General features: G+C 67.2%; 3 protein-coding genes across 3 annotated transcripts; 1 reads left to right on the forward strand and 2 right to left on the reverse strand.

Moving 5' to 3' along the window:
- Positions 1-1387: 1387 nt before the first annotated feature.
- On the forward strand, positions 1388-3731 carry EMIHUDRAFT_631920 (hypothetical protein; the record flags this gene model as incomplete). Its single annotated transcript, XM_005792969.1, has 7 exons — positions 1388-1825; positions 1895-2461; positions 2544-2683; positions 2767-3011; positions 3095-3202; positions 3275-3381; positions 3457-3731. The coding sequence occupies 7 exons, from the start codon at positions 1388-1390 to the stop codon at positions 3493-3495; spliced, it is 1644 nt and encodes a 547-aa protein (XP_005793026.1). The 3' UTR covers positions 3496-3731.
- Positions 3732-3833: 102 nt separating this feature from the next.
- On the reverse strand, positions 3834-9295 carry EMIHUDRAFT_439624 (hypothetical protein; the record flags this gene model as incomplete). Its single annotated transcript, XM_005792919.1, has 3 exons — positions 7559-9295; positions 4720-7464; positions 3834-4626 (listed from the first exon to the last, which is right to left on the reverse strand). Coding segments are annotated over exons 1-3 (4995 nt in total), but the record flags the coding sequence as incomplete, so codon positions are not given.
- Positions 9296-12349: 3054 nt separating this feature from the next.
- EMIHUDRAFT_222652 (hypothetical protein) lies at positions 12350-13079 on the reverse strand (the record flags this gene model as incomplete). Its single annotated transcript, XM_005792920.1, has 2 exons — positions 12350-12704; positions 12790-13079. 2 exons carry the CDS (start codon positions 13077-13079, stop codon positions 12350-12352), a joined length of 645 nt encoding a protein of 214 aa, XP_005792977.1.
- Between the last annotated feature and the right edge of the window lie 2383 nt (positions 13080-15462).

A 15462-nucleotide genomic window follows, 5' to 3' on the forward strand; every position in this document is an offset into this window, starting at 1 on the left:
TGGCGGAGGGCCGGTAGGACTGGTGGCGCCGGCGACCCACCCGCGGATCGTCGACATCGCCGGTGATCCCAGAGGCCACGCCTCTGACGACTCGGCCTCACCGCTCGCGCCTCGCCTCCGGCGCGCCAGCGGAGCGAGCATCGGACGGGAGGCTGAGAGCGGCAGCGGCCCCTCATCGTCTGCGTCGGCAGGCTGGAGCGGCGGAGTGGGAGCGATCATGTCGCGGCCGCCGGAGGCTCGAAACCTGTGGCGCTGTGGCGCGGGGCGAGTTCCGTCGCGGGTCGAGCGGAGAAGAATTCGCTGTCGGGCCTGCTTGCGAGCTGATGCTTCACTCATGCTTCGGTGTGAATCACGCCCGCTGTGAACGGAGTTGCTCTTTGAGACCAAGTGCGCTAAATAGAGCATAAAAATACCTTTCAGACGGTACCTTTATGTCCTCCAGAGTCGAAGAACTCGACCGGTGCGCGGTGGCTGGCCGCCAAAGTGGCTGGACGGCGCCGCGGCGCACACTGGTGAGCCGCGGAGCACACTGAGGGAGCTGTCCTCGGCGCAGCCGATCGGCTCCCGCGGCCTGGGTGGTGGCAGTGGCACTCTCTGAGGCTCCCTGATTTTTTCTGGTATTTGTTGAGCACTCTCTGGTCACCTTCGCCGGGCGAGCCTGGCTCTCGCTGCGCAGCGGCGCGACCCGCGGTGAGGCTACCGATCTTCGAACTGGGCTTAGTACTCAGTCAAGATATTGTGCATATGGTCGGTCTCTACAATATCTTGACTGAGCACCACCGATGAATCGGCAGCAGGGAGACAGGAAGGCTCGCTGTGTGAGTCGGCCACGCAGAGGGTCGGAACCTGCGTCGCAAGAGGATAAATAAATAAATAGACCAGCCAACCCCTGGTGGGAGTAGGGCAGCAACCCGACGGGCAGACCCGCCCGCTCGGAGGGCGTGCACCACACAGCACACAGACTTATCTAGGCACTGCACGGCTCCTCGGGATTTCTGGGGAGCTGGGACGTGTGTGAGAGAGAGATTTTTAGCAATACCAAACAACTCTAACACTCACACGTAATTTGGGGCCTGGTTTTGTTGTGTGTGTGCGTGCGAGCGTGCGACGTGATCCGAGGACTTCCCGAAGTTTTTGCGCAGCGGCGCCGCCAGGTGGCCGCGAAAAAAAAGAAATTTGCCGCACTACCTGATGTATTGAGAAGAAAATACGGTACAACCCCGGGCCCGAAATCGTATAGACAGTCACCAACACGGGGTCCACAGCGGAGTCCGCTCGGAACTCTCCAAGGCGCAGAAAAACAAACACCAGCGCCCCGTGTCATGATAGCTCCGTCGGCCAAGCAAGCGTCTGACCCCCACCGCCCTGCACTGCTTGCCAGCCGCTGATGAAAAAGGTTCAGAAGGCGGTCGGGTTCAAAACGCCTTCGGGGCCTATGCGCTTCACCGACGAGGACAAGATGGAGGCGCACGGACCACCATTTCCCAAGAAGTCTGCCGAGGCGACGCTGGCACGGCTGCGCAAATTGCCCGGCAACAAGCTGTGCGGCACGTGCCGCACGCCCTCGACGAACCGCGGCGGTTTCGCCGACGTCGTGTTGACGTATCGCATTTTTGTTTGCCGAGACTGCCGGGAGTCGCACGGTGTCGCGGGGCACGAGGTCAGGACCGCCGAGCGACTTGCCAAACTGGACGTCCGGGCCAGCCTGACGCCGTACGAGGTGGAGGCGCTAGCGCGGGGCGGCAACGAGGTCAACGTCGCCACCACCTTTGCGTTGCTACCCGCCACGTCGTTCGAGTGGCCGACCAAAAGGACTGCGTCGTCGGTCGCAGAACGCACACCGCAACACTTTCTCTCTCGGCTGCCTCTGGCTCAGATCTTCGCGCCCCCATAGGAGCGCGACCAGTTTGTCCGGGCAGCCTATGGGGAGAAGAAATGGGCCTCTCGCGAGGACACGCCGGAGGAAGCGCCGCCGGAGCCGGCGCCCGCGCCCGCGCCTACACCGGCCGCTCGGTACGACTCGCGCGGGGCAGCCATGCGCCTCCCCGGTGCCCCCGGGTACGTGCCGCCGCCTCCGGCGGCGGCGTCGGCGGCGCCCGCCGTCGCTGTCGCCGCCACTGTCAGCCTGCTTGATGCTGCGGGGGCTCCGGAATCACCTCCTCCTCCCTCAGCCGAGTCCGAGCTGGTCGACCTGTTCGCCGCGCCCGCCGGGCCAGCCGCCGCGTCGGTTGCTGGCAGCGAGATGTCCGCCGCCGATTCCTTTGGAGCTGTGGGCAGTGCTGGCGCGATCGACTCGCCCTGGGTGCCGTCCGACGCGGAGCTCTCCTCGCCATTCGCAGCGGGTTTGCCGATGCCGGAGGCGGAGGCGGAGGCGGCACACCTGGGCTTCCGCAACCTCGCCTTGACCTCGGACGGCGGTGACTCCGGCGCGGGCATGAATGCGGAGCCCACTTACGCCTCCGTGCGCTCCCCCCCCCCCCCCCCGCGCGCGCGCGCGCGGACATTGCGTCGCCCATTCACGGGAGGATGCGGCGGACGAGTAGGCCCCGATAGCGGCAATGACGTTTGCTGACGCGCTCCTCGAGAGCGCAATGAATGGGACGGTGGCCGCGCCCGCCAATGCGCCCGCCGCAGCAGTCGACTCTGACGCGGCGCCTCCGCCGCCCGCCGCCATGGGCACGGGGTGAAGCGCTCGCACAGACGTTGGCGCCGCAAGCGCCACCAACAGATTTCCCGCTCACGCACGTGTGCCTTGTGCGTGTATAGGAGCGGCCTCGGCATAGGCTGGAGCGCCCCGCGCCCTCTCGTGTCGCCGCCGAAGCCGTTGGCGTCGCCATTCTACCCGCAAAACGCCGGCCGCCCGTCCATGCCAGTGCCGCAAGCCGGCATCGCTGGGGTAGGAGGGTTCGCGGTGAGCGGAGGGGGCGTGCCGCCTCGCTACGTGCGCGGTATCGACAACAACACCGCGGCCGACCCAGCTTTGCTGCAGCCTCAACGCATGGCGACTAAAGGCGCGCCGTCGTGGCATTACCCACCGCCCGGCCGGCCTGACTCGCTTCTCCGACATTCTTGAACGTTTAGTATGCGCCGGCAGGCGACATCATGTCTATGTACGCGCAGAGCGCTCCGCCGCCAGCCCCAGCCCACGCGCTGCTCGGCGTGATACCGGCGGCCTCGTGCGGGATGCGGGTCGGGCCAAGCGGTTGAGCGGGGCTTAGTGGGAGAAGCTACTCCTTTGCAGTCGTTTCGCCCGACCATGTGCCGTTGGGGGTAGGTCCCGCATGCGCCGCTCCTTGGACCGCGATGGCAGGCGGCGGCGGCGGCGCTGGAGGTGGCAGCGGTGGCGACGCGCCCGCTCTGCCCCTCCTCCTGCCAACGAAGGTGCAACACCAGTAGTACCCGAAGACTTAGTCGACACCGCTCAGTGTCTCGAGCTCAGTGTCTGCCCTATGCCAGGCGCCGAGCAAGGCGGACATCATGGCAAAATTTGGGTAGAGGCTTTGCGCCGCGCATGAGGCTTTGCACCACGTGACCTACCGAGTTGAGACGCGTTGGATATGGTACCGTGGGAATTCGGCGGGCGGCGTGGCCGCGCTCGCCGCCTTTTCCACTGATCTCCCCGAACTGAGGCGCGAGATGATTTTCTAATCCCGGAGATGGTCTACCTGTGTTAGTGCCAGTGCGCGCCAGTCCCGTGCCTAGTGTCGTGCGAGGGAGTTTTTTGTTGTAAGGCCACGACGTTGTTCTTGGAGAAGAAGAGGTAGCCCGAGTCTGGGGTGCCGACCTGGCCGATCGAGACGGACGGCGCGGGGAGGTCCTGGGTGCGCGTCTCCGAGCCGCAGTCGCGGACCTCGACGCCCGTGTGCTGCCCGCCCGCGTTGGCCAGAATGATGTTCCCGAACTTGCCGCCCGTGCCCTCGCGGAGGCGCATGATGGCGTTCGAGTCTCGTGCGGAGCGGGTGCCGCCGCCGATGATGGTCATCGAGTAGAAGGCGGGGTGCGAGCGGGGCTGCGAGTCGAGGTTGCCGCCCGTCTTCGAGTCGATCTCGGTGCCGTGGTTGCCGTCGACGCCGACCATGGCGAAGAGGAACTGGCCGCTGCCCTGGTACCCCTCGTCGACGTCGAACGCGTCGTCGCCCACAAACAGGGCCGAGAGCCACTTGACGTTGACGGTGCCGCCGAAGAACTCGAAGCCGTCGTCGAGGTTGAGGGCGACCTCGCAGTGCTCGACGGTCGTGCCCGAGCCGACGCCGCCAAAGGTGATGCCGTTGATCTCATTGTCGGCGCCGATGATGGCGCCGCCGTGCCACACGCGCACGTACTTGAGCGAGCCCGAGCTGTCGCCCGGGTCGGACCCGCCGTACGGCCTGCCCGAGATGCCCTCGATGAAGTTGGAGGCGTAGCTGCCGGCGGAGGTGGGCGCGCGGCCGAGCAGGACGAGGCCGCCCCACTTGCCGCGCTCGCCGAGGTTGGTGAGGCCGGGGTTGGCGGTGTCTGTCTGGGCCTGCTCCGAGGAGGCAAGCGCCGCCTCCGAGAGGACGGTGGTCATGGTGATCGGCCGGACCGCCGTGCCCTCGGCAATCAGCCTGCCGCCCTGCTCGACGACGATGGCCGGGGCGACATCGCCTGTGGGGGGCGCGAGGAGGCGGGAGGAGGTCAGCTCCATCGAGCGGCCAATCCAACGGGGCGGGGGGGGGAGGGGAGGGCGTGTTGGCCCACCTGGAGCCTGGCCGGTCGGCATCGCGTAGATCGTGGTGCCGGGCGGGATGGTGAGCGAGGCCGAGATGAAGAGCTGCGACGTGAGGAGGTACGACGTGTCGGCCGAGAGGGTGGTCGCGCTGTCGACGTCGCCGCCGAGGCGCGCGATGGTCCGATACTGCAGCTGCGCAAAGGGGGAGGGGGCGATGCCGGCGCAGGTGGAGCCGGCCATCTTGCCAGCGCAGGCGAGCCACGAGTACTCGCTCAGCCAGTTGTCCGACGGGCTCGCGAAGGCGCCCTTGCACGCGACGCCCTCGTAGAAGGGGTCGGTGGACGAGTCGATTGCCCCACTGCACATCTCCGAGCTTGCCGTGGGCAGCGGGCTGAAGGAGCTGCCGAGGCAGGTGTAGTCGAGGCAGGCGGCCGAGACGCCCGCGAAGCCCGGGTTGGCGAGGCGGGCGGCGAAGCCGGCGCTCGAGCAGGTCTTCGCGCCCGAGCCGTAGCTGAAGGGCGTGCTGGCGCCGTAGATGACGTTGTTTGGCGAGAAGAAGAGGAAGTCGGGGAACTGCTCGGGCAGCAGCGTGATGCCGCGGCTCTCGCTGCCGCAGTCGTCGTTCCTGACGCCGATGCCCGATCCGTACGCGAGGACGACGTTGCCGAAGCTGCCGCCCGTGCCCTCGCGGAGGCGCATGAGGCCGTCCGCGTTGGCGCCCGAGGCGGCCGATCCGCCGCCGAGGATGGTCATCGAGTAGAAGGCGGGGTGCGAGCGGGGCTGCGAGTTGAGGTTGCCGCCCGTCTTGGAGTCCATCTCGGTGCCGTGGTTGCCGTCCTCGCCGGTCATGGCGAAGAGGAACTGGCCCTTGCCCTGGTACCCCTCGTCCGAGTCGAAGGCGTCATCGCCCACGAAGAGGACCGAGAGCCACTTGACGTTGACGGTGCCGCCGAAGAACTCGAAGCCGTCGTCCAGGTTGAAGGCGACCTCACAGTGCTCGACGGTCGTGCCCGAGCCGACGCCGCCAAAGGTGATGCCGTTGATCTCATTGTCGGCGCCGATGGCGGCGCCGCCGTGCCACACGCGCACGTACTTGAGCGAGCCCGAGCTGTCGGCCGGGTCGGACCCGCCGTACGGCCTGCCCGAGATGCCCTCGATGAAGTTGGAGGCGTAGCTGCCGGCAGAGGTGGGCGCGCGGCCGAGCAGGATGAGGCCGCCCCACTTGCCGCGGGTCTCCAGCACGGTGCCCACCACGCTGGCGCCGGTGTCCGTCACGACCGTCGAGTCGTCCGTCTCCTCCGGGTTGAAGGCGGTGAAGGTGATCGGGTCGGCCGCCGTGCCCTCGGCCATCAGCCTGCCGCCCTGCTCGACGACGAGCGCGGGCGCCTCGGAGGCGGGGCTGCCGACCGGCATGGCGTAGATCGTGGTGCCCCGCTCGATGGTGAGCGTGACGCCGTCCAGGACGAAGACCTGGCACGACATGATGTACGTCGTCGACGCGACGAGGGACGTGTCCGAGCTGAGGTCGCCGCAGAGGTACTCGAAGCGGCCCGAGGGGCCGTCCTGCGCCTCCTCGCCGCACTCCAAGGCGCTCGTCGCGAGGCGGTCCTGCTCGGCGAGGTACGACCAGTCCTCGAGCCACAGGTTGCCGGCGCCAAAGGCACCCTTGTACGAGACGGGCGCGAAGAAGGACGGCGGCGGGTCGTCGACGCCCGTCCAGCCAGAGCCGCCGCAGGTGGGGCGCGGGTCGAGACGGCCGGAGCCGCCGCCGCCGCAGCCGTCCTCGTAGAAGCAGCCGTAGATGCCCGGGTCGGCGTACACTGCCTGCCACCCCTCGTCGGGGCAGCCCCTGTCGAAGGAGAAGGGCGGGTTGGCGCCGGCCACGACGTTGTTCTTGGAGAAGAAGAGGTAGCCCGAGTCTGGGGTGCCGACCTGGCCGATCGAGACGGACGGCGCGGGGAGGTCCTGGGTGCGCGTCTCCGAGCCGCAGTCGCGGACCTCGACGCCCGTGTGCTGCCCGCCCGCGTTGGCCAGAATGACGTTCCCGAACTTGCCGCCCGTGCCCTCGCGGAGGCGCATGATGGCGTTCGAGTCTCGTGCGGAGCGGGTGCCGCCGCCGATGATGGTCATCGAGTAGAAGGCGGGGTGCGAGCGGGGCTGCGAGTTGAGGTTGCCGCCCGTCTTCGAGTCGATCTCGGTGCCGTGGTTGCCGTCGACGCCGACCATGGCGAAGAGGAACTGGCCGCTGCCCTGGTACCCCTCGTCGACGTCGAACGCGTCGTCGCCCACAAACAGGGCCGAGAGCCACTTGACGTTGACGGTGCCGCCGAAGAACTCGAAGCCGTCGTCCAGGTTGAGGGCGACCTCGCAGTGCTCGACGGTCGTGCCCGAGCCGACGCCGCCAAAGGTGATGCCGTTGATCTCATTGTCGGCGCCGATGATGGCGCCGCCGTGCCACACGCGCACGTACTTGAGCGAGCCCGAGCTGTCGCCCGGGTCGGACCCGCCGTACGGCCTGCCCGAGATGCCCTCGATGAAGTTGGAGGCGTAGCTGCCGGCGGAGGTGGGCGCGCGGCCGAGCAGGACGAGGCCGCCCCACTTGCCGCGCTCGCCGAGGTTGGTGAGGCCGGGGTTGGCGGTGTCTGTCTGGGCCTGCTCCGAGGAGGCAAGCGCCGCCTCCGAGAGGACGGTGGTCATGGTGATCGGCCGGACCGCCGTGCCCTCGGCAATCAGCCTGCCGCCCTGCTCGACGACGATGGCCGGGGCGACATCGCCTGTGGGGGAGCGCGAGGAGGCGGGAGGAGGTCAGCTCCATCGAGCGGCCAATCCAACGGGGCGGGGGGGGAGGGGAGGGGCGTGTCGGCCCACCTGGAGCCTGGCCGGTCGGCATCGCGTAGATCGTGGTGCCGGGCGGGATGGTGAGCGAGGCCGAGATGAAGAGCTGCGACGTGAGGAGGTACGACGTGTCGGCCGAGAGGGTGGTCGCGCTGTCGACGTCGCCGCCGAGGCGCGCGATGGTCTGCCCGTCAGCTTGCAGCTGCGCGAAGGGGGAGGGGGCGATGCCGGCGCAGGTGGAGCCGGCCATCTTGCCAGCGCAGGCGAGCCACGAGTACTCGCTCAGCCAGTTGTCCGACGGGCTCGCGAAGGCGCCCTTGCACGCGACGCCCTCGTAGAAGGGGTCGGTGGACGAGTCGATTGCCCCACTGCACATCTCCGAGCCTGCCGTGGGCAGAGGGCTGAAGGAGCTGCCGAGGCAGGTGTAGTCGAGGCAGGTGGCCGAGACGCCCGCGAAGCCCGGGTCGGCGAGGCGGGCGGCGAAGCTGGCGCTCGAGCAGGTCTTCGCGCCCGAGCCGTAGCTGAAGGGCGTGCTGGCGCCGTAGATGACGTTGTTTGGCGAGAAGAAGAGGAAGTCGGGGAACTGCTCGGGCAGCAGCGTGATGCCGCGGCTCTCGCTGCCGCAGTCGTCGTTCCTGACGCCGATGCCCGATCCGTACGCGAGGACGACGTTGCCGAAGCTGCCGCCCGTGCCCTCGCGGAGGCGCATGAGGCCGTCCGCGTTGGCGCCCGAGGCGGCCGATCCGCCGCCGAGGATGGTCATCGAGTAGAAGGCGGGGTGCGAGCGGGGCTGCGAGTTGAGGTTGCCGCCCGTCTTGGAGTCCATCTCGGTGCCGTGGTTGCCGTCCTCGCCGGTCATGGCGAAGAGGAACTGGCCCTTGCCCTGGTACCCCTCGTCCGAGTCGAAGGCGTCATCGCCCACGAAGAGGACCGAGAGCCACTTGACGTTGACGGTGCCGCCGAAGAACTCGAAGCCGTCGTCCAGGTTGAAGGCGACCTCACAGTGCTCGACGGTCGTGCCCGAGCCGACGCCGCCAAAGGTGATGCCGTTGATCTCATTGTCGGCGCCGATGGCGGCGCCGCCGTGCCACACGCGCACGTACTTGAGCGAGCCCGAGCTGTCGGCCGGGTCGGACCCGCCGTACGGCCTGCCCGAGATGCCCTCGATGAAGTTGGAGGCGTAGCTGCCGGCGGAGGTGGGCGCGCGGCCGAGCAGGATGAGGCCGCCCCACTTGCCGCGGGTCTCCAGCACGGTGTCCACCACGCTGGCGCCGGTGTCCGTCACGACCGTCGAGTCGTCCGTCTCCTCCGGGTTGAAGGCGGTGAAGGTGATCGGGTCGGCCGCCGTGCCCTCGGCCATCAGCCTGCCGCCCTGCTCGACGACGAGCGCGGGCGCCTCGGAGGCGGGGCTGCCGACCGGCATGGCGTAGATCGTGGTGCCCCGCTCGATGGTGAGCGTGACGCCGTCCAGGACGAAGACCTGGCACGACATGATGTACGTCGTCGACGCGACGAGGGACGTGTCCGAGCTGAGGTCGCCGCAGAGGTACTCGAAGCGGCCCGAGGGGCCGTCCTGCGCCTCCTCGCCGCACTCCAAGGCGCTCGTCGCGAGGCGGTCCTGCTCGGCGAGGTACGACCAGTCCTCGAGCCACAGGTTGCCGGCGCCAAAGGCACCCTTGTACGAGACGGGCGCGAAGAAGGACGACGGCGGGTCGTCGACGCCCGTCCAGCCAGAGCCGCCGCAGGTGGGGCGCGGGTCGAGACGGCCGGAGCCGCCGCCGCCGCAGCCGTCCTCGAAGAAGCAGCCGTAGATGCCCGGGTCGGCGTACACTGCCTGCCACCCCTCGTCGGGGCAGCCCCTGTCGAAGGCGAAGGGCGGGTTGGCGCCGGCCACGACGTTGTTCTTGGAGAAGAAGAGGTAGCCCGAGTCTGGGGTGCCGACCTGGCCGATCGAGACGGACGGCGCGGGGAGGTCCTGGGTGCGCGTCTCCGAGCCGCAGTCGCGGACCTCGACGCCCGTGTGCTGCCCGCCCGCGTTGGCCAGAATGACGTTCCCGAACTTGCCGCCCGTGCCCTCGCGGAGGCGCATGATGGCGTTCGAGTCTCGTGCGGAGCGGGTGCCGCCGCCGATGATGGTCATCGAGTAGAAGGCGGGGTGCGAGCGGGGCTGCGAGTTGAGGTTGCCGCCCGTCTTCGAGTCGATCTCGGTGCCGTGGTTGCCGTCGACGCCGACCATGGCGAAGAGGAACTGGCCGCTGCCCTGGTAGCCCTCGTCGACGTCGAACGCGTCGTCGCCCACAAACAGCGCCGAGAGCCACTTGACGTTGACGGTGCCGCCGAAGAACTCGAAGCCGTCGTCGAGGTTGAGGGCGACCTCGCAGTGCTCGACGGTCGTGCCCGAGCCGACGCCGCCAAAGGTGATGCCGTTGATCTCATTGTCGGCGCCGATGATGGCGCCGCCGTGCCACACGCGCACGTACTTGAGCGAGCCCGAGCTGTCGCCCGGGTCGGACCCGCCGTACGGCCTGCCCGAGATGCCCTCGATGAAGTTGGAGGCGTAGCTGCCGGCGGAGGTGGGCGCGCGGCCGAGCAGGACGAGGCCGCCCCACTTGCCGCGCTCGCCGAGGTTGGTGAGGCCGGGGTTGGCGGTGTCTGTCTGGGCCTGCTCCGAGGAGGCAAGCGCCGCCTCCGAGAGGACGGTGGTCATGGTGATCGGCCGGACCGCCGTGCCCTCGGCAATCAGCCTGCCGCCCTGCTCGACGACGATGGCCGGGGCGACATCGCCTGTGGGGGAGCGCGAGGAGGCGGGAGGAGGTCAGCTCCATCGAGCGGCCAATCCAACGGGGCGGGGGGGGAGGGGAGGGGCGTGTTGGCCCACCTGGAGCCTGGCCGGTCGGCATCGCGTAGATCGTGGTGCCGGGCGGGATGGTGAGCGAGGCCGAGATGAAGAGCTGCGACGTGAGGAGGTACGACGTGTCGGCCGAGAGGGTGGTCGCGCTGTCGACGTCGCCGCCGAGGCGCGCGATGGTCTGCCCGTCAGCTTGCAGCTGCGCGAAGGGGGAGGGGGCGATGCCGGCGCAGGTGGAGCCGGCCATCTTGCCAGCGCAGGCGAGCCACGAGTACTCGCTCAGCCAGTTGTCCGACGGGCTCGCGAAGGCGCCCTTGCACGCGACGCCCTCGTAGAAGGGGTCGGTGGACGAGTCGATTGCCCCACTGCACATCTCCGAGCTTGCCGTGGGCAGCGGGCTGAAGGAGCTGCCGAGGCAGGTGTAGTCGAGGCAGGTGGCCGAGACGCCCGCGAAGCCCGGGTCGGCGAGGCGGGCGGCGAAGCCGGCGCTCGAGCAGGTCTTCGCGCCCGAGCCGTAGCTGAAGGGCGTGCTGGCGCCGTAGATGACGTTGTTTGGGGAGAAGAAGAGGAAGTCGGGGAACTGCTCGGGCAGCAGCGTGATGCCGCGGCTCTCGCTGCCGCAGTCGTCGTTCCTGACGCCGATGCCCGATCCGTACGCGAGGACGACGTTGCCGAAGCTGCCGCCCGTGCCCTCGCGGAGGCGCATGAGGCCGTCCGCGTTGGCGCCCGAGGCGGCCGATCCGCCGCCGAGGATGGTCATCGAGTAGAAGGCGGGGTGCGAGCGGGGCTGCGAGTTGAGGTTGCCGCCCGTCTTGGAGTCCATCTCGGTGCCGTGGTTGCCGTCCTCGCCGGTCATGGCGAAGAGGAACTGGCCCTTGCCCTGGTACCCCTCGTCCGAGTCGAAGGCGTCATCGCCCACGAAGAGGACCGAGAGCCACTTGACGTTGACGGTGCCGCCGAAGAACTCGAAGCCGTCGTCCAGGTTGAAGGCGACCTCACAGTGCTCGACGGTCGTGCCCGAGCCGACGCCGCCAAAGGTGATGCCGTTGATCTCATTGTCGGCGCCGATGGCGGCGCCGCCGTGCCACACGCGCACGTACTTGAGCGAGCCCGAGCTGTCGGCCGGGTCGGACCCGCCGTACGGCCTGCCCGAGATGCCCTCGATGAAGTTGGAGGCGTAGCTGCCGGCGGAGGTGGGCGCGCGGCCGAGCAGGATGAGGCCGCCCCACTTGCCGCGGGTCTCCAGCACGGTGTCCACCACGCTGGCGCCGGTGTCCGTCACGACCGTCGAGTCGTCCGTCTCCTCCGGGTTGAAGGCGGTGAAGGTGATCGGGTCGGCCGCCGTGCCCTCGGCCATCAGCCTGCCGCCCTGCTCGACGACGAGCGCGGGCGCCTCGGAGGCGGGGCTGCCGACCGGCATGGCGTAGATCGTGGTGCCCCGCTCGATGGTGAGCGTGACGCCGTCCAGGACGAAGACCTGGCACGACATGATGTACGTCGTCGACGCGACGAGGGACGTGTCCGAGCTGAGGTCGCCGCAGAGGTACTTGAACTCGTGCTCGCCCGATCCAACAACGCTGGTGGCGAGGCTCAACGCGGCCAGCGCGCGGAGCAGCATGCCGCCGCGGCAAAGCAGGTGCCACCTCAGCATTGCGGCGGAGCAGTGCTTCCACCACCGCCGGAGCTTTGCTCGTACCCCCAGTTGAAATATGATGACACGGATGAATTTCGGCGCTTTTCAGGCCGTCGGCCAAACACAGCTGAATGGAAAGAGGTTGTGTGTCGGTGTCTTGTGTGTGAATTGCAATGGTTGATATCGCTCTTTTATCATGCTTTTGATCCACGATCCTCGACGTTCGATCGACTAACTACCCATTTTTCATTCATTCACAAACAATCACTCACAAAAATCGGTCCGTCCTAGTCTTGATGGCGGCCGCCGGCAACCGCGCGCGGGGCGAGCCAGAATATCGCTCCTACAGCTCCTCCTTCTCCCCCTGGCTGTGCTGCACAAGCAGCGCAATGAGCTTTCGCAGTTCGGCCGCCTCGCCCGGCGCCTTCTTCTTCCCCAGTCTCTTGAGCTTGCGACGGGCGAGATCGACGGGCACAATGCCGTCCTCGAAGGTCTTGTCGGGCAACGTGCGGGCGTGCGGGTCGGCTCCCGCCTCAAGGAGCATCGCCACCACCGGCAGGCTGCCCTTCTCCGCAGCCTTGTGCAGCGGCGTCCACTCATCGTGCTCAGCACAGGCGCTCACATCGGCGCCGTGGTCGATGAGCAGCCGCACCATCGGCTCGCCTTCCCAGGCAGCGAGGAACAGTGCGTCGCGGCCCCTACGCACACCGTGACGGGTGATTCAACAGCAGCAGCATGCTTCCGGCCAAGCGTGTGTGTCGGCTCCAGGCGTTGGTTGGCGACGGGTCGCCGCCGGCATCGAGAAGCGCTTGAAGCGTCGCGACCTTGTGCCGCACGACAGCCCACATGATGGCCGTATAGTTGTACAGGCCGCTCGCCGACGGCGACGCGCCTTTGCTGAGCAGCTCAGACACAAGCGAAGGATCATCTGCGCCCTTCGCCTGCACGAGGCTTATGAGCTGGCCGTCGACCGTTGATGCCTCGCCCGCGTAAGCGTCCTCGTCCTCCTTAAGGCTGGCTAGCTCTGTGGCGGAGACAGGGTGGAGCAAGAGAAGCACGAGCAAACGCCACATGTACCCGGGTCAGTGGGCTTGGCCGACGGCCCGGGCGAGCATTTTCTTTTTCTTTGTAGCTTGTCTATTACTCACAGGCTCTGAGGGCGTGTTGATCGCGTGCCGGCGGGGTGGCAACCTTACGTCTACTCAAATAAATAAGATAAGTCCTAACAAACGTATCCATGTCCATGTGGCATGCCGGCGTGGACATGGTCCAACATCAGAGCGCATCTAATTGTACATCTGAAGCGAGGCGGTGGGGGGCTCCAGCTAAAAACGAATGTACAGCGCCGCGACGGGCGACCCTGGCGCGCGCAATGTGCGCATATGGCATAAGCGCATCCTTGTGAGGTCAGCGAATCCGAATCTGGTAGCCGCCGATCGACTCGTAGAGATTCCTCGAGCGGCGGCGCGGCCGCCGCTGGCTGGAGGCCGTCCCGAACGAAAGCCCGCCCCACGCGCGAATCGCCTCTCCGCCCCAGCCGGTCGTGTTCGTGCTGCCTGCATCGGAGGCGCCCGAGCTTGACGGCGAGGGCGGCCGTGGGCCTGTTTCGCCATCGGGGAGCGGCGCGAGCATGGTCTCCCCACCCGGGCAGCTCACGAAAAAGCCGCGAAAATCTGAGCCTCCAGCCCCCACGCTCCCCAGGTCAAGCGCCGGCGGCACGGGAGGGGCGGGAGCGGCCGAGACGATAAGCTCGACGCACTCGGACTGCGCGATCGCTCGCCGGCGCTGTGGCGGCAGCGAGACGCTTTGAAGCGTCTGAACCGGGTCGGCGCCCGCCGCGAGCAGCCGGCGCACAACCTCGGCGTGGCCTGCCATTGCGGCGGCGGTGAGTGCGACGTGATCCGCAGTGGCGCCATGCTGAAGCAGCACGCGGACGTTGTCGACGTCGCCGCGCTTGCTGGCGATGTACAACGGCGTCGCGCCCGAGTGGGGGTCCCGCCAGCAGGCCGGTAAACCCGCCTCGATCAGCGGTTCAAGGCTTCGCCCGCGAGCTGCGGCGTTGTAGACGAGGTGGCCATTGGCCGAGCGAGAGCCCGGCAGCACGGGCGGGCCGAGCATCAGCAACTCGGCTTCCCGGCGGCGGCTGAGCCAGCCAGCGCCGGGCAGCGAGCTCGAGTGCCGCTGCTACTCGCCGCTGGACGTCTTCGCCAGCGGCGGCGGCGCGAGCAGCGCCGAGCCCGTGCCGTCGATCCTGTACCTACACGGCGGCGCTTTACCTCGTCTGACCTCGACATAACAGCCACATTTTCTTCTTCTTCATACACTACGACCTTGGTTCCAACTTTTTGCGGGGTATGGTATGGTAGTGTCGCGGCCCAAAGGGTGGGGGGGTATGGTCCTGACCGCCCATCCCCGGTCTCCGGGAGGCTGGGTCTGTCAGCAGGCGGGGGGGTATGGTCTCGAGGTGGGTTGCGCGAGGCTACCATACCATACCCAGCAAAAAGTCCGAACCCTGGGTCGGGCTCATATAGGCAAGCGTGGGCCCGAGGAGTTCTTTGCCGGGGGCAAGCAGGTGATTACACTGACCCAAATACAGCAAACCAAACAATACGGCCTGATGGGCGCCATACGCGGCAGAAAGAATTCTCTGGTGCCGCGCGCAGCACGTCGCTAACTTTGGGCGCGTCGTGCAGACGTTCAGACAGGCGGTGGCACGGATCGTACGGCGGGCCAAGTGGGGCCGCATCATTAGGGCCCTAAGACTGCGCGCACGAAATGGAGAAATGATAGCCCATTCTTCGCGATCAGCCCCTAGTATGTGGCCACGTGTGAGGGATCCAGGACCGCAAGGTCCCAATCCACGTGCCGGGTATCACATCACAAGGTACGTGCTTCGTGGGACGGGTACGCGGGGGTGGGACTAAGTAACCGCGGGCGGGGGCAGTATCACGCGACCGTTATACACACGGCGACCCCTTGAGATTTGATTGAGATGCAGATGAGCTCGCGAGCTCGCGCGTGTGTTTCGTCGGTCGGCCGTCCTGTTCACACATCTCATTGAGATTGTTATTCAAATTCCATGTTCACAGCAATTGTCTCCCCTTTCGCCGCTGTCTCTGAGCGTAGCGGGATCGCCGACTTGGTCGCCCCGACCGCCGCTGCCAGCCGCTGGCGTGACCGCGTCCCTTTTGTCCCTTTTGCTCCCACTCTTTGCTCCCTTTTCCCTCGCCGCGTAACTTGCGCCCCTTTTGAAAACTTTTATTTTGTTATATTAAACCCTTTTTTCACCACCTGAGATCCCGAATCTCAGCCCTGCAATTATGACCCCAACTGCCCTGCCCTGCCCTGCCCTGCCCTGCCCTGCACCACGTGTGTGTGTGTGTGTGTGTCGTCGTGGTTTCGTATCAAGAATACTCACTCACTCACTCACTCACCTGCACCACGCTGCCCGGCGTC

This window comes from Emiliania huxleyi, assembly GCF_000372725.1.
Source record: "Emiliania huxleyi CCMP1516 unplaced genomic scaffold EMIHUscaffold_104, whole genome shotgun sequence".
NCBI lineage: Eukaryota > Haptophyta > Isochrysidales > Noelaerhabdaceae > Emiliania > Emiliania huxleyi.